The sequence below is a fragment of the Theropithecus gelada genome, chromosome 7a, assembly GCF_003255815.1.
Source record: "Theropithecus gelada isolate Dixy chromosome 7a, Tgel_1.0, whole genome shotgun sequence".
In the NCBI taxonomy this organism is placed as follows: Eukaryota; Metazoa; Chordata; class Mammalia; order Primates; family Cercopithecidae; genus Theropithecus; species Theropithecus gelada.
The window spans coordinates 3,736,344-3,762,342 of NC_037674.1; the positions used below are offsets into that span (position 1 = coordinate 3,736,344).

Below are 25,999 nucleotides of genomic sequence, written 5' to 3' on the forward strand. Positions count from 1 at the left end.
TGACTTCTTTAAAGTCAGCTTGTAGCAATGTACTCTCAACTAGAAAAAAGTTTTATAAAATTAAAGCTCAGTGTTTTATTTTTTTGAGACAGGGTCTCATTCTGTCGCCCAGGCTGGAGTGCAGTGGTGTGATCTTGGCTCACTACACCCACTAGGGCTCCCCACCTCAGCCTCTTGAGTAGCTGGGACTGTAGGTGTGCACCACCATGCCCGGCTAATTTTTTTTTTTTTCCCCGAGACAGAATCTTGCTCTGTTGCCCAAGCTGGAGTGCAGTGGCGTGATTTCGGCTCACTGCAACCTCTGCCTCCTGGGTTGAAGCGATTCTCCTGCCTTAGTCTCCCGATTAGCTGGATTTATAGGCACTCACCACCACATCCAGTTAATTTTCATATTTTTAGTAGAAACGGGGTTTTACCTGTTGGCTAGGCTGGTCTTGAACTCCTGACCTCGTGATCCACCCACCTCAGCCTCCCAAAGTGCTGGGATTACAAGCGTGAACCAACGTGCCCAGCCTTTTTTTTTTTTTAATTTTTTTTATTTTTTTGTATTTTTGTAGAGACAGGGTTTTACCATGTTTCCCAGGCCGGTCTCAAATTCCTGAGCTCAAGCAATCCTTCCTCCTCGTTCTCCCAAAGTGCTGGCACTACAGGTGTGTGTACCACACTCAGCAAAGCTGAGTTCTAATAAGGTACAGGTAAATCTAGATTGATTTCTGAAGACAATAATGTACATTCTGAGGATTTAAACTAAGGACATAGGCCAAAAAAAAAATCTATGCATAAAATATTTTTTGCCTTTTTATGTAAAATATACTTCTCCATCTCATCACTGAAATAAAAAGAAACCCAATAAATCATCTTTAACATTTACTCATAGGCCAAATCACTATGAAAGATGAAAGATCAATCTTAAACAGAGTTTTTTGTTTGTTTTGACTGTGGTATAAGTTTTACATTTTTAATCTGGAAAAAATTTTTTTATTGATACATAATATATATACATATGTTCAGGTTGATTCTTTGAGCAAACTTGTTACTGCCTTAATTGATTTTATTAGAAAAATATGTAACTGTTGCTCTTGCAGAAACTATTACTGGCAGAAAAATCACCACAGGGACCCTGCCCTCATTCTGTCTACCATTCTACAGGAAAATAAAATACGCTGGACTCCACTTGGAAGAAAATGTGTTTATGCCTTTTTAGGAAGTGGTGTGGCAGCCCCACAGAGGGTTGGTTGGGCCTCAGCCCAAGGCCCTGGGCTGCTGCTGCCACCCAGAACTCAGGGAGACAGTCTGCCACCCTCATGAGGGGACACCCCATTGACAGGGTGCCTGCTGCTTCCCTGAGCTTCCCAGGTGCCTGCAAGTACTCCCCATCTTCCCAGACCTAGCCCCCTTCCCTGCAGAAGCCTGCTTACATTTCCCTGAAAATTTTAAAAGTTTAATATTAAATCTATGATGTGTGCATGATGCTCCTCTTGTCTGACAACTGATGAGAGGAAAGGGGACCCTAGGAGGCAAGGGGCAGAGTAGGGAAAGAGACGAGACAGAAATGGGGTGACGCTCACTGGGAGATAAGGTTCTCAATGTGGAAGGAAGCTCTACAAATAGGAAAGGCAAGGAAAAACCCTGCGGCGTAGATTGGGATGGAAAATATCACTGAAAGTACATGAAGATATATATACACATACACGCACGTAGTTATATACATATATACACAATAGAGTTACATGCATACAGCTGTATCTTCATATCCTGTATATTTGAAAGGTCCTAAAAGCAATAACATACCAGTAGCACCAAGACCTTGGTTTCTAAGTACCTTTCTCCACAATAGAAATCAGGATTCCTTGGAAAAAAAACAGCTGATTCAAAAGTGGGGACAGGCCGGGCGTGGTGGCTCAAGCCTGTAATCCCAGCACTTTGGGAGGCCGAGGCAGGCAGATCATGAGGTCAGGAGATCGAGATCATCCTAACACAATGAAACCCCGTCTCTTCTAAAAAATACAAAAATTTAGCTGGGCGTGGTGGCGGGTGCCTGTAGTCCCAGCTACTCGGGAGGCTGAGGCAGGAGAATGGCGTGAACCCGGGAGGCGGAGCTTGCAGTGAGCCAAGATCAGGCCACCGCACTCCAGCCTGGAGACAAAGCAAGACTCCGTCTCCCAAAAAAAAATAATAATAAAATTTTAAAAAATCGGGACAGGAGAGGTACAAGACAAGCTTGGAATGTGTTCTGGGGTATCTAAAAATTGGAGCTGGGCGTGATGGCTCACACCTGTAATCCTAGCACTTTGGGAGACAACAGCGGGAGGATTGTTTTAGGCCAGGAGTTTGAGACTAGCCTGGGCAACATGGTAAGACCCCATCTTTATGGAAAATTTTCAAAAAATAGCTAGGCATGATGGCATGTGTCTGTAGCTACTCCAGAAGCTGAGGCAGGAGGATCGTTTAAGCTGCAGTGAGCTGTGATTGTGTCATGCCTGGGTGACAGAACGAGACCCTGTTTCAAAAAAAATAAAAGAGGGAAAATTACAGCTAGATAGGAAAAACAAGTTCTAATGTTCTGTAGCACTGTAGGATGACAATATTTTTTGATACTGACCATTATTTATAATTGTGATTATTACAATTCTGCTCTCTACTTCTATGAGGTCAACTTTTTAAGCCATTTATCTTTCTGTGCCTGGCTTATTTCACTTAACATAATGTCCTCCAGTTCCATCCATGCTGCTATGAATGACAGGATTTCATTCTTTTTTATGGCTAAGTAGTATTCAATTGTGTATATGCACCACATTCTTTTAATCCATTTATCTGCTGGTGAACACTTCGGTGGATTCCGTATCTTGGCTATCATGAATAATGCTGCAATGAACGCAAGAGTGTAGCTATCTCTTCAATACGCTGATTTAACTGGACAAATACTCAGTAGTGGAATTGCTGGTTCATAGGGTAGTTCCATTTGTAGTTTTTTGAGGACGCTGCATACTGTTTTCCATATTGACTATACTAATTCACATTCTCATGGAAAGTGTGGGAGAGCTCCCTTTCGTCTGCATCCTCGCCAGCATTTATTTTTATGTCTTTGTGATAACAGCAATTGTAACTGGGAGGAGATGATGTCTCATTGTGGTTTCGATTTACATTTCCTTGATGATTAAATGTGGAAAGAATGGTTTAGCCATAAAACATCATTTTGATGACCACACTGGGAAAAACTGTGTTGTGCCAACCAAAGCAGCATCAGTAGAATCCAGTCTTAAGAACACTTCAGATGGACTCAAGCTGAGGGCATTCTGTAACATACCTAGCATGCACGCTTCAAAAGTCACAAACACATGAAAGGCAGAGGCAGGCAGAGGAACCATTCCAGAGTAAAGATATTAAACATTATGGCAGACTGATAAGATACATAGTGTTAAACAAGATACTTAACATGAAAAAGCCATAAATAACATTATTGGGGCAAATGAAGACATTGGGTTATAGCCTGTAGATTAGACAAAATAATTGTATTGTTACATTTCCTGAATTAATATCTTTACTATGGTTATCCAAATATATATCCCGGTTCTCAGGAAATGCATTAGGGACATGATGTCTGCAACCTATTCCCAAAGTGGTCAAAAGTAAAAAAAAAAAAAAAAAAAGAAAAGTTAAAAAGTTTATAAGCAGGGGGAAACAGAAGGAGAAGAAAAAGAGGGAAAGGAGGCCAGGCTTGGTGGCTCATACCTGTAATCAAAACACTTTGGGATGTCAAGGTGGGAGGATCACTTGAGCCCAGAAGTTTGAGACCAGCCTGGGCAACATGGCAAGATCCTATCTCTATAAAAAATTTTTAACATTAGCCAGGTACAGAGACATATGATGGTAGTCCCAGCTACTCTGGAGGCTCGGGCAGGAGGTTTCTTTGAGCCCAGGAGTTTGAAATGTCAGTGAGTTATGATTGTGTCATTGCACCCCAGCCTGGGTGACAAATCAAGACCCTGTCTCCAAAAAAAAAAAAAAACAACAACAACAACAAAAGGGGGAGAAACGAAAGAGGGAGGGAAGGAGAAAAATTGATAAACTAATGTGAAAATATATTAGTATTTGTGAATCTGGGTAAAGGGTAGGGTTTTTTTTTTTTTTAACATTCTTTTAAGCAACAGGGTCTCACTCTATCATCCAGGCAGGAGTGCAGGGGTGTGATCATGGTTCAGTGCAGCCTCTAACTCCTGGACTCAAGCAATCCTCCTGCCTCAGCCTCCTGAGTGGCTGGGACTATAGGCATGTAACACCACAACCATCTAACTTTTACATTTTTTTTTTTGTAGAGAGGAGGTCTCATTATGCTGCCCAGGCTGGTCTCGAACTCCTGGCCTCAAGCTATCCACCCATCTCAGCCTCCCACAGTGCTGGGATTATACCTGTGAGCCAGCATACCTGGCTACTAATATTCTTTTAACTTCTGTAAGTTTAAGGTTGTTTCAAAGTAAAAATTTAAATTAAAACAGCATGGATACATCCATTTGTTTAAAAGTGCAAAAAAACAGAATTCATGTATGTACTTACAAAATACAAATAAAATTCCTCTGGAAGAGACATAGGCAACGATACCACATTTGCCTCTGAATTGGAAGGAATATAACAGCATGGTGAAGAAGCAAGGATATAAGCAGAATGTCTGTATAATTTATCATCCAAACTAGCACACTTCTGACAGAAAGTAGGATTATTCATAATCATGTCAGGACAATAATTTATGTGTGCATCTATGCCAGGCAAAAGGGGATATATTGTCATTACGGGTGGAAAGATGACTTCTCACTATATGCCTTTTGTATATTTTGATTTTTTAACCATGTAAACATATTATTCAAATATATAAAAATTTACATATATAATTTAAAAAGGAATCACCTAAATACTCATTAGTATAATAAAAGTTGGAAAATGGGAAAATTATTAAAATAGCATCACAATAGAATCTAAAGTAGCTATTTAAAGAATGAGGGGCCTGGCACAGCGGCTTATGCCTGCAATCTCAGCTCTTTGGACAGAAGGATTGCTTGATGCCAGGAGTTAGAAACTAGATTAACATAGTGAGACCCCCATCTCGACAAAAGGATTAAAAAATTAGTGGGCCGGGCGTGGTGGCTCACGCCTGTAATACCAGCACTTTGGGAGGCCAAGGCGGGCGGAACATGAGGTCAGGAGACCGAGACCATCCTGGCTAACATGGTGAAACCCTGTCTCTACTAAAAATTCAAAAAATTAGCTGGGCATGGTGGCAGGCGCTACCACTACTCAGGAGGCTGAGGCAGGAGAATGGCGTGAACCCGGGAGGCGGAGCTTGCAGTAAGCCGAGATTGCGCCACTGCACTCCAGCCTGGGCAACAGAGCAAGACTCCATCTCAAAAAAAAAATTAGCTGGGCATGGTGGCATGCACCTATGGTCCCAGCCACTGGGGAGGCTGAGATGGGAGGATCGCTTGGAGACGGAGGCTGTAGTGATCGCACAACTGCACCCAGCCTGGGCAACAGAGTGAGACCCTGTCTTTTAATTAAACAACAATAATAAATTCATAAAAAGGAAAAGGAGGACTCTAGAAAGGCAGTTTTTGAAAGCTTCATAGAGTAAGACACAGCAGAAATGAGAGCAGAGGAATTGGGGTTTGGAGCCAGGGAAGTGTCGGGGATTGGTGGGGGGAAGGCAATCATACATTTTTCTTTATGTAGAGATGGGGTCTTGCTATGTTACCCAGGCTTGTCTCAAACTCCTGGCCTTGAGCAATCTGCCCATCTCAGCCTCCCAAAGTGCTGTACAAGTGTGGGCCACCATGCTGGCCACAATCCTACTTTTAGTAATCAAAGAATTACAGCTTATTTTCCTATGATTGACATAAAACACTGGAAATGTCCTTTCTTCCAGGGCCCTTTATAAACTAGTAAGCAACATATATACTATGGATTTGGAGGCATCAGTATTTTTCTTAAAAGAGGTTGAAATTTAGCTTTTCCTGACTCAACCCTGAATAACTTCAGTACAGCCTTCATACACAATTCTATTTAAGTCAAAAGATAAAATAATCATATGATTGTGTACTTACAGTGTTCATAGTCCAATAAAGAGTTTAAACTAGCTAATAGAATTTGGAGTTAAGTAGATGGAAATATCACCACAGCTGAATCAGAAGCCAAACCTTCTGTCAGACATGCAGACATTTATCATCCCAGTTTGCACGTGGTTGGCTGTAAGGTTCTATTCTGCCATAAGTTCAACAAGACTTGGCTGTGGACAGGGGTATTTTTTTTTCTTCCTGCCTGCACATTTCCCAAGAGGGCTGAAGGAGTTCAGGAAATGCCACCCCTAGCCTGGGCATGGTGACCCATGCCTGTAATCCCAGCTGTTTGGGAGACAGAGGTAGGAGGATCACTCGAGGCCAGGAATTGGAGACCAGCCTGGGCAATATGGTGAGACTCTGTCTCTGGAAAAAAATTTTTTAAAAATTAGCCAGGCATGATGGTGCATGCCTGTGGTCCCAGCTACTCAAGAGACTGAGGTGGGAGGATCTCCACCCCAAAATATGATGCTTCGGTATGCTGATTACTTTGAACTGAGGGTATGTGGGGAGCAGCTCATACAGGCAGAGGTTTTCTCTGAGCTTCCTTATCTAAAGAGATTATCCAAAAGGAACTTAATTGTCATGAATTCCCTCCCCAGGAAACTCACCAACCAGGGAAGACTGGCTCCTATCACAGGAGAGGAGAGTAGACCTTGACAACACACGCAGACTTTGTCACCGGCTGTTACCTGTTCTTCCGACAGTCCGTTTATCTTTCCCCCAAACTGTTTACTCTCCCCTAAGTTACCTAATCATCTATACCCTCTGTCCTAAGAAGAGGGTACAGAAGCTTCTGGATCTCACTGGGTTCTGGGACATTTGCTTTTCTTTCATGTGATGTCCCTGTGTCCATATCTAATTTGTATACCTTTTCTCCCGTTAATCTGACTACTGTCAATTTCTTTCATGGACTCAATTATTGAATTCACAGGAAGTAGAAGAAAGGTCTTCCCTCCCGTACAGAAGGAAAGACTCCTGAGCTCAGGAGTTTGAGATCAGCCAGGGCTACATGCTGAAACCCCATTTCTACTAAAATATAAAAAGCCAGGCATCCAGCCTGGGGAACAGAGTAAGACTCTGTCTCAAAAAAAAAAAAAAATGTATATATATATATATATGGTGGTAAAAAGAAACAAACCCTAAATTCATCACAGTGAACTCCAGCAACTGTGAAGACCCAAGTGAGCCCTTCCCAAAACAGCCTCTCTCCTGTTCACAGGCAACCACCATCCTGACTTTTCACACTGACTTCTGAATGTTATAGAGATGAACTCAGACAGGTAAGTTTTTGCCTAGATTATTTTGCTCAACTTTGTGTTTATAAAATTCATCAAGGTTTTTACATGTAGATACAGGTCATTATTTTTTATTATTTATAGTTGAATTCCATTGAATTTATATACCACCATTTACTTACCCACTTTGCTTTATTTCCAGTTTTTGGCTATTACAAATAATGCTGCTATAAACATTTAAATACACGTCTTTTCATCAACTGTGCATGTACTTTTCCGTGGCCTACTCCACACAGTAGAATGGCTGGTGCATGTCTAAGGTATACATGGTTTTCTAGGTAATAGCAGATAGTTTACCAAAGTGCTTGTTATAATTAACCCTGCCATGAGCAACATTTGAATTGAAGATCCATCAATTCCACTTCCAGTAACAGATCCCTGAGAGATGTGTACCTATGTAAATCAGGATACACATACTTCAGTGATTACGATTGCAGTGTCGGTGATAACTGCAGACTAGACACAACCCAACAATCATCAGGTATAGAAGGCATCTGCAGCCCAGCATGGTGGCTCATGCCTGCAATCCCAGCATTTTGGGAGGCTGAAGTGGGCAGATCACCTGAGGTCAGGAGTTAGAGACCAGCCGGGACAACATGGTAAAAGCCTGTCTCTGCTAAAAATACAAAAATTAGCTGGGTGTGGTGACGGGTGCCTGCAGTCCCAGTTACATGGGAGGCTAAAGCAGAAGAATCGCTTCAACCTGGAAGACAGAGGCTGAAGTGAGCCGAGATTGCACCACTGCACTCCATCCAGCTTGAGCGACAGAACAAGACTCCATCTCACCGGGTGGGGGTGGGGGAAGGGATCTGCTTACTGTGGCATGCATATGGAAACACTAAAATAATGATACGTCTATATAGTGAAACGCATACACTCTGTATACATACATAGTGAGAAAGATACATACTACATGCAGTATATATTATATATAATGAGATAACACTATCAATAAAAATTAAGAAGTTAGAATTACACACAACATGGATAACTACAGAAAATGAAATATCAAATGGGAAAGACAAAAAAAATACATACAGGTAGGCCGGGCGCGGTGGCTCAAGCCTGTAATCCCAGCACTTTGGGAGGCCGAGACGGGCGGATCACGAGGTCAGGAGATCGAGACCATCCTGGCTAACACGGTGAAACCCCGTCTCTACTAAAAAATACAAAAAAAAACTAGCCGGGCGAGGTGGCGGGCGCCTGTAGTCCCGGCTACTCGGGAGGCTGAGGCAGGAGAATGGCGGGAACCCGGGAGGCGGAGCTTGCAGTGAGCTGAGATCCGGCCACAGCACTCCAGCCTGGGTGACAGAGCGAGACTCCGTCTCAAAAAAAAAAATAAATAAATAAATAAATAAATAAATAAAAATAAAAAAAAAATTAAAAAAAAAATACATACAGGTAAGCATAAGCAAAACCATATAAGATGTATTCCTGTAGCTTAAATATGTAATCACGAGGAATAAAATTACAAACAGCAGCATGGAGGGCTCATCTCAGAAGAAAAGGTCAAGATGGGGAAGGGATACCCACGAGTTTTGAGGAGCTCAGGATCATTTTTTTCTCGACTTGGGTATTAGATTACATATTTGTAAAGCAGTACTGTACTGTATGCAATTTTTTTCCTATAGATACCTCACAAGAAAACAAGTTTGAGAAAAGATAGTTCTGGGTTCAAGGTAATAGACCGGAAATTTCTGGGTTTCATGTCAGTGAAATGTGTAGAGGATCTGGATTGTGAATGCCTGAATTAATACCCTAGCTCTGCCACTTTCCTGTGTGAGGCTGAACAAGGCTCTTAGCCTTTTTGTATGGCTTTTTCTCTTTATTGAGATGGAGTTTCGCTTTTGTCGCCCATGCTAGAATGCAATGGCACAATCTTGGCTCACTGCAACCTCCGCCTCCCAGGTTCAAACAATTCTGCTGCCTCAGCCTCCCGAGTAGCTGGGATTACAGAAGCCCGCCACCGTGCCGGGCTACTTTTTGTTTAGGTTTTTTTTGTTTTTTGGTTTTTTTTTAGTAGAGACAGAGGGGTTTCACCATGTTGGCCAGGCTGGTCTCAAACTCCTGACCTCAGGTGGTCCACCTGCCTTGGCCTCCCAAAGTGCTGGGATTACAGGCATGAGCCACCGCACCCAGCCTGTATGGCATTTTTATCGTCACTAATATATAACGGGTGGAAATGGAAAGCAATAGGAACAGTGACTGATACAGAATAAGTACTCAATTGATGGTGACTAATACTGGTAACTTACATCCTCTGCCGTATTTAATCCGCAACAATACTAGGCTCTGCTCAGAAGAGCAAACGTTTCAATAGGCCAAGTGAGTGAGTTGGACTGAAGGACTGTGCTCTCTTCCCTTTCTGCACTGGCCATTTGACTGGCAAATTCAAACCAAGAACCCGGTCCCGTGCCTCGGTTACAACATGCTCACAGGCCAAGGGCTGATCATAAGGTCATTTACCAAGCCCTGGGTGGCTCACTTCCCTAGGGTGGAGCCCTTTAACCACAGGATGACTTGGAGAACCTGACCCTACATGTTGCCTGGATTACAACTAGCCCCCATGCCTTAGGATTCTGTATCACAGTTGCTTCCGCTCTCTTACCTGGGAAATAAGTTGGGCTTCCTTTACATGAACAAAAGGAAGATCTTTCTTGAATGCAGACAAACATGTTTCCAGGACTACTCTGCAGGAACAGTTTCTGAGAGGGACTACAACTCCTCAAAAACTGTGCTTTTCGGGCCATGAAGGAATGCACCTGCAGCCTCATGAATTCCCTGGGTGAACCTCAAGCAAACTCTGCTCACCTGCTTAATGTCAATCTTCTTTAACCGTGGCTACATCTGAAGCCTTCACAAAGCTGAATTTGCAGCTTCAGTTCTGTTGATTCTGGGTCAGATCTGATCCTGCATGAACATGAGCCTGTCAGAAGAGCCTTGGCCAAGTGTAATATTATGGCTGTCCTTGAATATTTGCCACTTCCAGAATTTTTGAGTATTACACCAGACAATTCATGGACCGTCATTGACCCATCAGAAAAACGTGCTGAAGTGGATGGAAAATATCATACACCTGCAGGACATACTCTTTCAATCATTATCTACTTGGAAGGGTATTACACCTGGGTAACTCTCTGAAACAACCTTTAACAACAGCTGACTTAAAACACAGACAGAAAGCAATAGCCATCCAAATGCTGTCTGAGCTTCGTTTTGCTGCTGGGACTTAAGATTTTGGAGGCAGTTTGGTCCAGTCATTCTCAAACTGTAATAAACACACAAAACACTGAAAGTATTATTAACACGTGATTCTCAATCCATAGGTCTGGGATTGAGTGTATGCCTCTATACACACCCCCTGCCCGCCCGCTCATGTTCTCCCTTACTCCCCAGACCTTGAAGGGGTTTGAGTGTATAAAACACTCATTCACATATTGAAACTGGGCTTCAACTCTGCTCCCTCCTCAGATTTGGCACACTACTGTAATTTTCTCTAACCCAGGTTAGTGAACCCGAATCCCACTTCTCTCAACGTGCATTCCTCAGACCAATTCTGGCACTTGTTAGAAATGCAAATTCTTACGCCGCAAACCAAACCCTGACAATTAGAAACCTGGGATGGAGCCTGCACAGTTTAACAAGCCCCCAGGTGATACTAATGCCCACTCAAGTGAGGAAACAATTGCCCTTGCCAGAGGGATATACTAGAACAAAGTAGAACCACTGGAGAAAAGCAAACACTATATCCAAAAAATGGGGAAATTAAATTATGCAGTTAAATTGTAATTAAAATGAACATGGCTTGAGCAATACAACACATTTCTGATTCAGAAAAAACGTTTTATAAGCATTTATAACAGAGGAGTCATGGACTAGACAGGGTTGGCAGGTAAGGAGGAAGAGGCTGGAGATATGTAACATTTCTACTTACATAAGAGAAGGTAGCTTCAGCCACTGGTAAAATAGGCAGCAAAAATCTGTAGAGGAGATTCTGGTGGAAGAGTATGTTCAGGGAATATTGCCTTCTAAGTTCCACTTATATATACTGAGGCTGAGAATTGTAAAGAGAAGATACATCAGGTCATTCAAAATACAAGTACATGTATCTAGAAGTTATGTAAAACGTGCTTTGTGTTCCACGAAAAGGGGAGATACAGATGCGCCAGAGGAATATTTTATAAAAACGTAGTTTTCTCTACACTGACATTCTTTGCTTGATCAAACTTTAGTCAGGCACCTGAACCTTCTCTGGTCCGTGCACTTCCCTTGTGAAATCCAGCTTTAGCAAGAACCTCCTTACTTTTGATATCTGATCTCCCTTAATATCTTACCAGGTTCAGGGGCCCGGCGAGGTGGCTCACGCCTGTAGTCCCAGCACTTTGGGAGGCCGAGACCATCCTGGCTAACACGGTGAAGCCCCGTCTCTACTGAAACTACAAAAAATTAGCCGGGCGTGTTGGCGCGTGTCTGTAATCCCAGCCACTCCGGAGGCTGAGGCAGGAGAATGGCGTGAACCCGGGAGGCGGAGCTTGCAGTGAGCCGAGCCGGCACCACCGCACTCCAGCCTGGGGGATAGAGCGAGACTCCGTCTCAAAAAAACAAAACCAAACAAACAAACAAAAATATCTTACCAGGTTCATCATCCTGCACCATTCCCCCAAGTGCTGTTTGATCACCCTGGCCTGTCTTCAGCAAAAATCCTTTTAGGCTGGTTTCGCCATAATCCCCCTAACCTTTGAGGTTTCTCCTCGGTAAGTTTCCATTCACAGACCTCCCAGCCTGCTCTTTGGTTATAAACTCCCACTTGCCCAGGCTGTATTCAGAGTTAGCCCAATCTCTATCTGCAGAGGTCCCTGTATCTATCACCATGGTGACCCTTACCTTGCTTTAACAAGCATAATTGAATAATTTTTTTTTTTTTTTTTTTTTTTTGAGACGGAGTCTCACTCTGTCGCCCAGGCTGGAGTGCAGTGGTGCAATCTTGGCTCACTGCAAGCTCCGCCTCCGGGGTTCACACCGTTCTCCTGCCTCAGCCTCCTGAGTAGCTGGGACCACAGGCACCCGTCACCACGCCCGGCTAATTTGTTGTATTTTTAGTAGAAACGGGGTTTCACCTTGTTAGCCAGGATGGTCTCGATCTCCTGACCTCGTGATCCACCTGCCTCGGCCTCCCAAAGTGCTGGAATTACAGGCATGAGCCACCGCGCCCGGCAACTGAATAATTTTTTAATGCACACACATAAAATAAACCAAACAGCTATATGTTTTATTTATATTTTTTTATGTTATATGTTATATATATATATGTTTGCACATGTATGTTATGCAAAATCCATACCATCTTTTAAGATAAAATATGTGGTACTGTGGCAAATTTGCTGTGCTTCTCTGGCCTCTGTCCATTAGAAACATTTTGCTAGAAAAGTGACAGGATAGAATCAAAAGCAAATTCAGTATACACATATGCACACACAGATATGTACTCTATAAGAGGAGTCTCATTAAAATAAATTCTACCCTCAAACTTACTGAAAAATATTTAAAGTATTTTGAAAATCTATTAAAGACAACACAATATTTTAAAAGTAAGCCACGTGAACAAATTTGCCCATAAATGATTTTTGTAACCATAAAATTCATGTAAAACGATGTTTGTATTGTTCTACATAAAACCAAGTGCTCTCTTTAGGTCACATTTGTAATGCCAGAACTAAAAGAAAAAAGTCTAAAAGTAATAGGGAAAGTAGGATCCTTTAAAATCTTATTTTATAGGGTCCATTGTTAAGACTGTAGAGGAACATTTATGTTTTTTAAAAAACTAAATCCACAACATAAAAATGAGAGAACATATCTCAAAAAAAAAAAAAAAAAAAAATGAGAGAACATAAAAAACAAATACCGAACACGGGCTTCCCGCGGCCGCGGAGAGAAAACCCTGAGGAGCAGCACCAACATCCTCACTGCGCACCGCAGCGCAGACCAGGGCGGGTTTGGCCCCTGCGAGCGGCCACTGGCCCCGACACGTCACCTTCCCAGAACCCCCAGGGGCGAGCCGGCCGCGCTGAAATGATGGCGTATTTCCTGCAGGCTGCTGCAATAGTGGCGGGTAGGAGGAAAGCTCCCTCATTTTCACCAGGTGGTAGGCATGGAACATCCCCTGAAACCTTATGCAGTCATCTTGGTTTTTCTTCCCTAGCCTCAAAAAATACTTCAAAACTACTAAATTCCTCCTTCAGGAGCGTCTAGGAATAGGAGTTTTAAAATAATTAAGACAACATAACATCTACTATAAAACATACATCCATGTAAAAAGCATTTGATCCAGAAGGAACTAAATCATTGATGGAGAAAAAAAATGACATCATAGATCTCAAAGGAAATGTTAGTTTCTTCTATTCCTACTTACCTGGAAATTTATGGCCTTTAAAAGCTGATTCTGAGAGGTGAAGCCAGCTGGACTTCCTAGGTCGGGTGGGGACTTGGAGAACTTTTCTGTCTTACAAGAGGTTTGTAAAATGCACGAATCAGTGCTGTGTAAAAACGCACCAACTGATGCTCTGTAGCTAGCTAGAGGTTTGTAAAATAGACCAGTCAGCACTCTGTAAAATGGACCAATCAGCACTCTGTAAAATGGACCAGTCAGCACTCTGCAAAATGGACCAATCAGCAGGATATGGGTGGGGACAAATAAGGGAATAAAAGCTGGCCACTCCACTCCAACCACCAGGGGAAACCTGCTGCGGTTCCCTTTCATGCTGTGGAAGTTTTGTTCTTTCCATCTTCAGAATAAATCACATTGCTGCTCACTCTTCAGGTCCGTGCCACCTTTAAGAGTTGTAACACTCACTGCTAAGGTTCAGAAGGTTCTCAGCTCATTCCTGAAGTCAGCGAGACCACAAACCCACCCAGAAAATTTAATTCTCAATTAAAATTTCAAACGTGCATACTACTTCCTGAAAAAATGCTGCCACCTAATTTAATACTATTACCATTATATGATCTACCTATAATCCATGTACACATATACTATGAAGCATATGTAGAAACAAATACCAATGTATATATGTATATATATATTTTTCTTTTTTTCTAGAGATGAGGTCTGGTTCTATCGCATGGCCTGGAGTGCAGTGTTACAATGACTGCTCACTGAAAACTTGAGTTTTTGGGCTCAAGTGATCCTCCTGCCTTAGCTTCCTAAGTAACTGGAAGTACAGGCTGAGTCACTAAGCCTATGTACCTATCTGATCTCTCTCAGTATCTCTCTGTCCCTTCCCCCAACTTTCCCCCAAGTTTTTAAATTTTTTCACCTTGAAACATTAACCCACATTGCTCCTTAAAAGAATAAGTCACCCAAGGCCAGACGCAGTGGCTCATGCCTGTAATCCCAGCACTTTGGGAGGCCAAGGTGGGTGGAAAACAAGGTCAGGAGTTTGAGACCAGCCTGGCCAACGTAGTGAAACCCCATCTCTACTAAAAATACAAAAATTAGCTGTGCGTGGTGGCGGGTGCCTGTAATCCTAGGTACTCGGGAGGCTGAGGCAGGAGAATCACTTGAATCCGGGAGGCAGAGGTTGCAGTGAGCCGAGATTGCGCCATTGCACTCTAGCCTGGGCAGCAGAGTGAGACTCCATCTCAAAAAAAAAAAAAAAAAAAAGTCAACCTGGCCAAAAAAACCCACAATGTGTGTTTATAATCCGATGTATATCTCTGATTATTCAAGGAATAAAAAACTACAGAACTAGCTGAATATCATTCCTAAATTTGTCACAAGGAGTTTTATAATTTTGGAATTATTCCCTGCCACCCCTTAAAATTTTTATAACAGCAACATTCTTCTACAATTACATAGATTTTTAAAAAGTCAAATTACAAATTAAAAGGTGAGGAATGTATAGTTTTGGGAACAATTTGTTATATTGTCAGGCTTATGTTGTATAATGCAACAAATAAAAGTTTATGCTATATTTTTGTAAGATGAAATCAGAACATCAACAGTAGGAAAACAGATTGATTGGAAAATAACGTCAAGTTGGAAGAGAGCTCCGTTGGAGAAAAGGGAGCATAATGTATACAGGAGGGATGACAAAGTTTATCTGCTTAACCAAAATTTACTCAGGCTTCTCCTCCACCCATCTGTGGACCTCATTATAAAATCTAGTTTTAACATGGAAGCCTGTTTATCAAGAACTCTCTTCTTGGCCACGCAAGGTGGCTCACCCCTGTAATCCCAGCACCTTGGGAGGCTGAGGCGGGCAGATCACGAGGTCCATGGCAAAAACAAAAGGTTGGTGGAGGAAATAGGCAAGAAGATAGGGGTAACATGTCCCACATAACTTCAAACCCAACAAGGCCAACAAAATTTAATCTTGAGGTGTGAGAATCAGCTTTTTTGATTATACCTCTCGCCTTACAGAGACTCTGGGGTAGGGCTTAGGTTCCCAAGCCTCCAGGGGACTCTGCTGCCATGACTGCTGGAGTCAGCCCACGCCACAGTTCTGCAGGTTGTAGTCAGGTACACATGTCTATCACAGGTTGGAATTATGCACTAGTGAATCATAGGTCTGGGTCTGGGAACTCAGGGGTGGCCCTGCCCACATGGCTCAACTGAGTATTGCCCTAGTGAGGGTACTCTGTGGTGGCCCCAACCCAACAGTTCTGCTGGACGTTGCCCTGGTGGGAACTTTCTATGGCAGCCCTGCCCCTATAGCAGTTCTCTGATTGGGCCCTGAGGCATTCTTCAAGGCTTCCTCGGAAATTAGGTGGAGAAAGCCATGCCTTCACAGCTATAGATTTAGCATGCCCGCAGTTAGCACCGCATGGGAGCTGCCCCATGTTTGGCTCCTTGTGTTTTCCGGAGGAGTGATCTGAGCTGTACCTGGGCCCACTTGAACCACAGATGGGGAAGCTGGGGAACACTTCGCTTGACTTCAGGGAGGAGATACATGAAGCAGCATAGTCACTGAGCCCCAAGTTCCCACAGGCATCCTGGGTTTCACTGGGACCCTGGGATCCTTCCTTAAAATTGTTATTCCCTCAAGGACCTGGCACTTGAGTCTGTGATGGTTGTGGCATCCTCAGTGTTCTCTGAAATGTCTTCAGGGTCAGCCTCCCATTGTGTTAATGAATAGTATCTGGTGTCCTAGTCATACTAACCTCCTTATCAAACGGTCAGTTGGCCACACAGTTGGTTTTCTCTCCTGAACACATTTTAAAAATTCTTCACAAGGCCAGGCTGTTAATTTTCCAAATCTTTATGTTCAACTTCCCTTTAAAAATAATTTTCTTTGGCCCTTTCCAGCAGGGACGACCTACCCATGAGAACACGTCTCTTGCAAAGGATCTCCTTCATCCCTCTCCAGAAGAGAAGAGGAAGAAACACAAGAAGAAACACCTGGCGCAGAGCCCCAATTTCTACTTCATGGATGTGAAATCCCCAGGATGCTATAAAATCACCACGGTCCTTAGCCATGCACAAACAGTAGTTTTGTGTGTTGGCTGCTGCACTGTCCTCTGCCAGCCTACAGGAGGAAAAGCAAGGCTTACAGAAGGATGTTCCTTTAGGAGGAAGCAGCACTGAAAGCACGCTGAATCAAGATGAGTGGGAAACCATCTCAATAAACACATTTTGGATAAAATAATAATCATCATCATCATCATCTTTGGCCAGGCGAGGTGGCTCACACCTGTAGTCCTAGCACTTTGGGAGGCCGAGGTTGGTGAGTCACAAGGTCAGGAGTTTGAGACCAGCCTGGCGAATATGATGAAACCCCATCTCTACTAAAAATACAAAAATTAGCTGGGCGTGGTGGCAGGCACCTGTAATCTCAGCTGCTTGGGAGGCTGAGTCAGGAGAATCACTTGAGCCCAGGAGGCAGAGGTTGCAGTGAGCCAAGATCGTGCCATCGCACTCCTGCCTGGGCAACAGAGCAAGACTCCATCTCAATAATAATAATAATCATCATCATCATCATCATCTTTTTTTTTAAGATGGGGACTCACTCTGTTGCCCAGACTGTAGTATGATCATAGCTCATTGCAGCCTCGACCTCCTGTGCTCAAGCAACCCATCCCGGCTAATCTGTTTCCCTTCTGATTATAAGTTCTATCTTTTTTTTTTTTTTTTTTTTTTTTTGAGACGGAGTTTTGCTCTGTTGCCCAGGCTGGAGTGCAGTGGTGTGATCTCAGCTCACTGCAAGCTCCATCTCCCGGGTTCACGCCATTCTCCTGCCTTAGCCTCCCAAGTAGCTGGGACTACAGGTGCCCGCCACCACGCCCAGCTAAGGTTTTATATTTTTAGTAGAGACAGGGTTTCACCCTGTTAGCCAGGATGGTCTCTATCTTCTGACCTCATGATCCGCCCACCTCAGCCTCCCAAAGTGCTAGGATTACAGGCGTGAACCACCATGCCCGGCCTACAAATTCTATCTTTAACTTGACTTTCTCTTCTCACAGTTTACTATAAGCATTTAAGAGAAGCCATGCAGTACCCTGAAAACTTGGCTTAGAGATTTCTTCTGCCAAATATCCTAGTTCATTGCTCATACATTCTACCCTCCAAAAACTACTAAGACACAGAAATACCTCCACCAAGTTTGTGGCAGGCAGGCTCCCATTAGCAACCAGAACAGTCTGTTTCCACTGACCTTCTATTATAATTCTAATCAATGTATAATGTAAACATTAAAGAACTGGAGAAACTGTTGTCTGAGCCTAAGGGCTGGAACATTAAAATAAACCCACTAAGTCCTCGCCTGGGCTTTCATAGCCTAAAGTCTGGTTGAATAATAAAAGCATTTTACACATATACCTTGTTCCAGGTACCCACTTAAGATTAGAAAGCTTTCCAAGACTCTAGAGAAAGATTTCCAGACCCTAGGTCCTACTTAAAGATAAGGCATAGATTGAAGGAAACGTTCCTCTTTGGAGATGCAATTCCATTCGTAGCATGGAGCTTAGAATGTATATAAGCACTAGAAAAACACTTGTAACTTTGCATTGGTATGGCGAATTACTCCAGCCTTCTCCCTATAACCAGCTGCAGAAATAAACTCCCTTCTTTCCCAGACCTTGTTCTTTCCAGGAACAAATCCTCCACCGTTTTGTAACAAGGATGGCTTTTCCTCTAGTTTCCAATAAGATATTCCTCATTTCCATCTAAGACTTCATCAGAATGGCCTTTACTGTCTATATTGTTTCCAACATTCTGTTCACAACCACCTAGATAATCTCAAAGATGGAGGCTTTCTCTATGGCTTTTCATCTTCTTCTGAAACCTCACCAGAATCGCCTTAATGCATGGCAAACTAGGCTTCTTCTAGCATGCACTTCCAAACTCTCCTCCAGCCTCTACCCATTACCCAGCTCCAAAGCAGCCTCTACATTTTTAGGTATTTGTTATAGCAACACCGCCACTTCTCAGTACCAATTTCTATCTTAGTCAATTGTGCTGCTAAGCATAATATCTGAGACTAGGAAATCTATAAAGAACAGAAATTTGTTTCTCACAGTTCTGGAAATCCAATTATGTCAATCCAATTATTATGCCATCAAGTCACTGGCATAATTGGTTAATTGGTGTCTGGTAAGGGCCGCTCTGTGCTTGCTTTTTTTTTTTTTAAATGGAGTTTGACTCTGTTGCCCAGGCTGGAGTGCAGTGGTGCAATCTTGGCTCACTGCAACCTCCACCTCCGGGGTTCAAGTGATCAAGTGATGCTCCTGCCTCAGCCTCCTAAATAGCTGGGATTATAGATGCCCACCACAATGCCCAGTTAATTTTTGTATTTTTAGTAGAGACAGGGCTTCACTATGTTGGCCAGGCTGCTCTCAAACTCCTGACATCGTGATCCACCCACCTCGGCCTCCCAAAATGCTGGGATTACAAGCCTGAGCCACCACGCCTGGCCTACTCTGTGCTTTCAAGGTAGTGTCTTGGCCAGGCGTGGTGGCTCACGCCTGTAGGGCCAGCATTTTGGGAGGCCAAGGTGGGAGGATCACTTGAGCCCGGGAGCTTAAGACCAGCCTGGGCAACATACAATTGCACTGAAGATTACATTTCAACATGAATTTTATTTTATTTTTTATTTTTATTTTATTTTATTCATTTCTTTTTGAGACAGAGTCTCGCTCTGTCGCCCAGGCTGGAGTGCAGCGGCGCGATCTCAGCTCACTGCAAGCTCCGCCTCCTGGGTTCACGCCATTCTCCTGCCTCAGCCTCCAGAGTAGCTGGGCCTACAGGCGCCCGCCACCACACCTGGCTAATTTTTTTTGTATTTTTAGTAGAGATGGGGTTTCACCGTGTTAGCCAGGATGGTCTTGAAATCCCGACCTTGTGATCCACCTGCCTCACCCTCCCAAAGTGCTGGGATTACAGGCGTGAGCCACCGCGCCCGGCCTCAACATGAATTTTTGAGAGGTCACCATCATTCGAACCACAGCAGTAGGGATTATTCCCTGGATACTTGCCTGTATAGACTCTTTCTCTAAAGCCAAAACTTTGGGTTAAACACTTTTCAGACACTAGGAAACAAAAATTCTCAATTTACAGTCATATCTGTGGCATCCCTATTAGGAAGTTGCCAACTGTAGCTAATGAATGTATCTAAATACATATAAAATCAAAGAATGAATGTGCCATTAAGTATCCTCAACATCTAGCCCCAGCATATACTTTCAGATTGATTCAGGTAAATGAAATAATCTCTATCTGTAGTTCTGAGAGGTGAAGCCAGCTGGGCTTCTGGGTCTGTGGGGACTTGGAGAACTTTTCTGTCTAGCTAAAGGATTGTAAACACAAGGATCAGCCCTCTGCATCTAGCTAAAGGTTTGTAAATGCACCAATCAGCACTCTGTAAAAACGGACCAATCAGCGCTCTGTAAACTGGACCAATGAGCAGGACATGGGTGGGGCCAAATAAGGGAATAAAAGCTGGCCACCTGCGCCAGCAGCACCCCCTGGGGTTTCTTTCCAACCTGTGGAAGCTTTGTTCTTCTGCTTTTCACGATAAATCTTGCGGCTGCTCACTCTTTGGGTCCGCATTACCTTTATGAACTGTAACACTCACCACGAAGGTCTGCAGCTTCACTCCTGAAGCCAGCAAGACCACGAACTCACCAGGAGGAATGAACAACTCTGGACCTGCCACCTGTAAGAGCTGTAACACTCACTGCAAAGGTCTGTGGCTTCACTACTGAAGTCAGTGAGACCACGAACCCACCGGGAGGAACGACCAACTCCGGACACATCTGAACATCTGAAGGAACAAACTTCGGACACACCATCTTTAAGAACTGTTAACACTCACTGCAAGGGTCCGTGGCTTCATTCTTGAAGCCTGAGAGATCAAGAACCCACCGGAAGGAACCAATTCCGGACACAGTTCCTGAAATATCTTGTCATCTGTTCATACTTAGTTTCCTTCCTGGCACAAAAATCCATTTTTTATTCCCTGATATATTTTTCTTTTTCTTTTTTTTGAGATGGAGTCTTGCTCTGTTGCCCAGTCTGGAGTGCAGTGGCACAATCTTGGCTCACTGCAAGCTCCACCTCCTGCGTTAATGCCATTCTCCTACCTCAGCCTCCTGAGTAGCTGGGACTACAGGCGCCCGCCACCATGCCTGGCTAATTTTTTGTATTTTTAGTAGAGACGGGGTTTCACCGTGTTAGCCAGGATGGTCTTGATTTCCTGACCTTGTGATCCGCCCGCCTTGGCCTCCCAATGTGCTGGGATTACAGGCGTGAGCCACCACACCCAGCCTCCCTGATATATTTTTCTTTAGTTACTACAACTACTATTTGTATCTAGTTATAATTTTCTTCCTCCAGATAGCATTCCCTAACCACTTCAATTTCAACGACATTCCTATACATCTGAAATTCCCCAGTAGAGTGCATAGTCTAAATCACAAATTTTCTATTCAGAATTAGTTGCTTATTTGTTTGTCTGAATTCCGAATTCACATATGCCCCAAGTGCAGGAAGAAAGCTGAATCTTTCATTCTCCTATCCATCTACTACATGCAAGAAAGAACGTGATCACTCAAATTTTGTTCACAAAAATGCAATGGAAATGCTATTTCCATTTTCTCCTCCCGAAATTAGGAACAATTCAGCATTTATGGAATACCATTCTTGACGTCCAAAAGTAATATTAGATCTTGTCTTACAATTCCTCAGTTTCCCTCATTTGCGTAGAAGTAAAAGAACTTCAGTCTTGCTTATCTGTTCCTCCTCATTTCTTCCTCCACAACCCCATTTACAACTCTATGAACAGATCATTCTGATTCCTTTGTAATTAGTGTGCCATGTCCCTTCTCACCTCATTACACTTGTGAATTTCTCTGATTTACATGTCCTTTCCTTCCTATGTTCTGTGCACTTGAAATCTGAATTTGCCCTTGAAAATTTAACTCAGTCATTATTTTACCTCAGAAACTGATGTTGACTCCTTATGTTGTTTAAAGATAGTCAATCTTCATTATTGTCAAGTTACATATTCGCAAATATGCCCACTCACTAAAGTTTATGTGTAACTTCAAAATCAATACCTGCGGTACCTTTGTGGTCAAGCACAGAGTGGCAACAATTTTGTCACCAATTGAGCATATTCCCAGGTAAGCTAGAACAAGATGACATTCTTCTTTTTTGTCTCAGTCATACAAACAAGTGTTCTTTTCATGGTCCATGCAGTACCGCACCGCATCTGTGAATTGACTTAGGATTGAAAGCTAGGTAGGCATCTGTTGAACATTTGACTACCAGACCCGGAACTTTTCTTCATATAGAGATCAAACGATACTCTTAAGTACATGTCTCGGCTATTTCATTCTAGGGACCCTGTGATTAGTTAGCTACCACCAAAGTCTTCTGTTTGCCAAAACGTTCTGATGACTGGTACATCCTCCTCTGGCCTTTAAAACAAATTGTACATCCTGTCTTTGGCAAAGTTGTCCCATGAGCAAGATGTTTGAGTCATTTTCCTCTACATAAGACAGCACAATCAATCTTTATTTTTTCGTTTTGTTTTTTAAGATAGGGTCTGTCTCTATTGCCCAGGCTGGACTGCAGTTGCATGATCAGAGCTCACTGCAGCCTCAACCTCCAAGGCTCAAGTGATTCTCTGGCCTAGTCCCCCAAGTAGCTGGGACTACAGGTGCACACCACTGTCCCTGGCTAATTTATTTATTTTTTGTAGATACAAGGTCTCATTAGGTTGCCCAAACCGGTCTTAAATTTATGGACTCATGTTATCTTCCCTCCTTGGCCTCCAAAGTGCTAGGATTATAGGTGTGAGCCACATGCCCACAGCACAATAAATCTTGAATCACCAGTAATAGCACTGAGGTTAATTAACCCAATCTACTGTTATATTTTGTCCTCCTTAGTATAACGACCTTAGAATGCTCTTCCAACCTTCCCCAGGTTTCTTCCAACACATGTTACAATTTCTTTGCATGTAGCTGTTTCCTACGGGTCATAGTGTGTACCTGTCCCTTAGGAATAGGTTGATATTCAGCCCTAGTTATGGGGTCTAGTCATGCTACTAGCAAAAATTAATGATTTGTGGGGGACTTTAAGAAAAATGGGCATCCCCTTTAATGGTATCTAACCCAGCTTTTGTGCAGAGGAAAGATGTTTTCTTCACACAATAGAGAGAAGCTACTTCCACTGGTAAGAAAGGCTCAGCCTGACTTTCTGTTTCCAGATTGTCAGTTTCAACCGAGTCTAAACAGATTCCCCCATTCCAAGTTTCAGGATATCATTCTTGGTTTTGATGTTCAACAATATCAGCCCTGCAGCTACAAGAAATGAGTTTCCTTCATAGTCGCCATGGAAGTTCTCAGGTTTTCAAACCGTGGCTTGAACTGAGAATTGAGGAACCTAAGCTTGTTATTTTCTCTTCATAATCATTCAAGGACCCTCAACTGAACCCATTCCACCCCACAGTCCTTACAGTTATCTTGACTACCATAACATTCAGTGCAGCAGTCACTTGGACTCCCAAGGCACGTGTTTCAGTTGGCACTTTGTCACAATCAACCACAGGCTATTGCTTGATTAATTGTGATACCACTGCATGTCATAGTTGCTAGTATCCCATTGCACCTAAATTGGCAAGGAGCTGCAGAATGTGCTCAAACATAAGGGAATGACCAACACAACTTCCCAGACTCATCTCTGTGGAACTGTCTCGGAACAACGCCAGTATTAATTCTTTCAGGGAGGGTCCGATCAGCAGGCAGACAAAGCACAAGAATTTGAGGAGGGAGTGTTTGAAATGGACATTTGTTTACTGTAAGTGGATTGCAATCCAGAGCTTGTTAGAGGGTACACAGAATGGTCACAGTGTGTGGCACCAGTGGAACTTTCCAGAAATCTTCCCGCTTAGATGCCAGGGAAAGGTGTTCACAGGTAGGTGTCTCATTGGAAGCACTACACTAGAAACCACCTGAGGGTAGGGGATATGGGAAGTGACTGACAACTAGTGCTGCTGACTGTCATGCATTGTGGGAGCCTGATGCTAGAAAAGCCATTGTTGCCGCAGGATTGCCCATGCATACTGTAGAAACCTAGTGCTGGAGAAAGGCATGCATGCTATGGGAAACTGTTGAGAGACCACAGTGGAATCAGAAAGGAAAATCTCTTTTTACAATGTCCAACCACCTTCGACTACTGACAAAGCTTACTGTTGCAACACCATATATATATGTGTATATATATATATATTTTTTTTTTTTTTCTTTTTTCTTTTTTTGAAATGGAGTCTTGCTCAGTCACCCAGGCTGGAGTGCAGTGGCACAATCGGCTCACTGCAAGCTCTGCCTCCCAGGTTCATGCCGTTCTGCTGCCTCAGCCTCCCAAGTAGCTGGGACTACAGGCGCCCGCCACCATGCCTGGCTAATTTTTTGTGTGTATTTTTAGTAGAGACGGGGTTTCACCATGTTAGCCAGGATCGTCTCGATCTCCTGACCTCGTGATCCACCCGCCTTGGCCTCCCAAAGTGCTGGGATTACAGGCGTGAGCCACCGCGCCCAGCCAACATAATATATTCTTAAGGGTATCTGACTCAATTTTCACAGAACAGGCAATGAATAATTAATTTGGATCTAAAAGGCAACAGTTTATTAATTGGCATACAGTTCTTCTAATTAAAGGAATAATAAAAAATTAAAACATATCTTCAAACATAGTGATGGTATTTGCAATATTTTAAATAGATCATTGATTTTTCCATTGACGTTTGTAATAGAAAATGTTGGGAGAAAAGCTGAGTGTTGGGAGAGAAGCTGGGGCAGGGCTTGCATGTCTGACATAAAGTAAAAGTGTCTTGGAACATGTCCAGGGTCCAGGGTCTAAAACCCCTTGTGGCCTTTGGAACATGTCTAGACTTGCTGGCTCCTTGCTTCTAGCACTCCCATTATCTCAAGTGGCCATATGTTTCAAAGAAAATGCTAAACCGTCACAGCTGTAGCTCATTTGCTTGATACACTGCTTCCTTTCAACCCCCACATCCTCACCACCTGTTTCTTTGTTTGATCACCAATAAACAGCGTGGGCTTCCAGAGCTTAGGGCATTTGCAGCCTCCACACTAGCGTTGGCCCCTGGTCCCACTTTCTCTCTTACCTTGTCTTTTCTTATTCCTTTGACTCCGCTGGACTTCGTCACCCCACGGCCTGCTCCGATCACCCCAACAGGAAATACTTAATTTTGATTCATACATTAAAGACAGATTAAATTGATAGTTGAGTTTGTAATAACGCATTTTCCACCTGAACTCTGAGCTTCTTTCCTCATACACAATTCAAAGTGGTTCATCGCTTTATACTTTCAATATATACTTTTTTGTTTGTTTGTTTGAGAAGGAGTCTCGCTCTGTTGCCCAGGCTGGAGAGCAGTGGTACGATCTCGGCTCACTGCAAGCTCTGCTTCCCGGGTTCATGCCATTCTCCTGCCTCAGCCTCCCGAGTAGCTGGGACTACAGGCGCCCGCCACCTCGCCCGGCTAGTTTTTTGTATTTTTTAGTAGAGACGGGGTTTCACCGTGTTAGCCAGGATGGTCTCGATCTCCTGACCTCGTGATCTGCCCGTCTCGGCCTCCCAAAGTGCTGGGATTACAGGCGTGAGCCACCGCGCCCGGCCGTTTTTTTTTTTTTTTTTTTTTTAAGAAATAGTCTCACTCTGTCGCCAGGATGGAGAGCAGTGGTGCGATCTTGACTCACTGCAACCTCTGCCTCCCGGGTTCAAGTGATTTTCCTGCCTCAGTCTCCCGAGTAGCTGGGACTTCAGGAGCCCGCCACCACACCCAGCTAATTTTTGTATTTTTAGTAGAGCTGGGGTTTCACCATATTGGGCAGGATGGTCTCGATCTCATGATCTTCCTGCCTCGGCCTCCCGAAGTGCTAGGGTTACAGGCGTAAGCCACCACACCTAGCTCAATACATATGACTTATGTGCTAATGAGGTTGGATGAAATGACCTACATGCTGTGAACTGATGAAAACAAACTATTTGTTTAAAAAGCTTGCATTTTTGCTCAGAAATGTTTGTCTCTGGTTTTTTTTTTTCCCAGGTGCTTCTGCTACAAGACTCCTACA

General features: G+C 43.3%; 2 protein-coding genes across 8 annotated transcripts in view; one reads left to right on the forward strand and one right to left on the reverse strand.

Moving 5' to 3' along the window:
• The window catches only part of SNRPN (small nuclear ribonucleoprotein polypeptide N), a 145,723-nt gene that overhangs the window by 49,099 nt on the left and 70,625 nt on the right, over window positions 1-25,999 (reverse strand). For 5 of the 7 annotated variants that reach the window (XM_025389494.1, XM_025389498.1, XM_025389496.1 and 2 more), the window contains one exon: window positions 11,337-11,450. The gene's annotated coding sequence lies outside the window, so the exon portion shown is untranslated. Of the gene's footprint in view, window positions 1-10,928; window positions 11,004-11,336; window positions 11,451-25,999 lie in introns of all 7 variants that reach the window. The other 2 variants (XM_025389499.1, XM_025389495.1) reach the window with 1 other exon arrangement.
• On the forward strand, window positions 13,551-17,034 carry LOC112628018 (40S ribosomal protein S27-like). The gene is made up of 2 exons (XM_025390796.1): window positions 13,551-13,586; window positions 16,710-17,034. The coding sequence occupies exons 1-2, from the start codon at window positions 13,551-13,553 to the stop codon at window positions 16,983-16,985; spliced, it is 312 nt and encodes a 103-aa protein (XP_025246581.1). The 3' UTR covers window positions 16,986-17,034.

Coding starts and splice junctions, on each gene's coding strand:
- LOC112628018 (XM_025390796.1), top strand. CDS start 13,551: ATGGAACATCCCCTGAAACCTTATGCAGTCATCTTG. Junction 13,587..16,709: donor AACCTTATGCAGTCATCTTG/GTTTTTCTTCCC, acceptor CCTTTCCAGCAG/GGACGACCTACCCATGAGAA.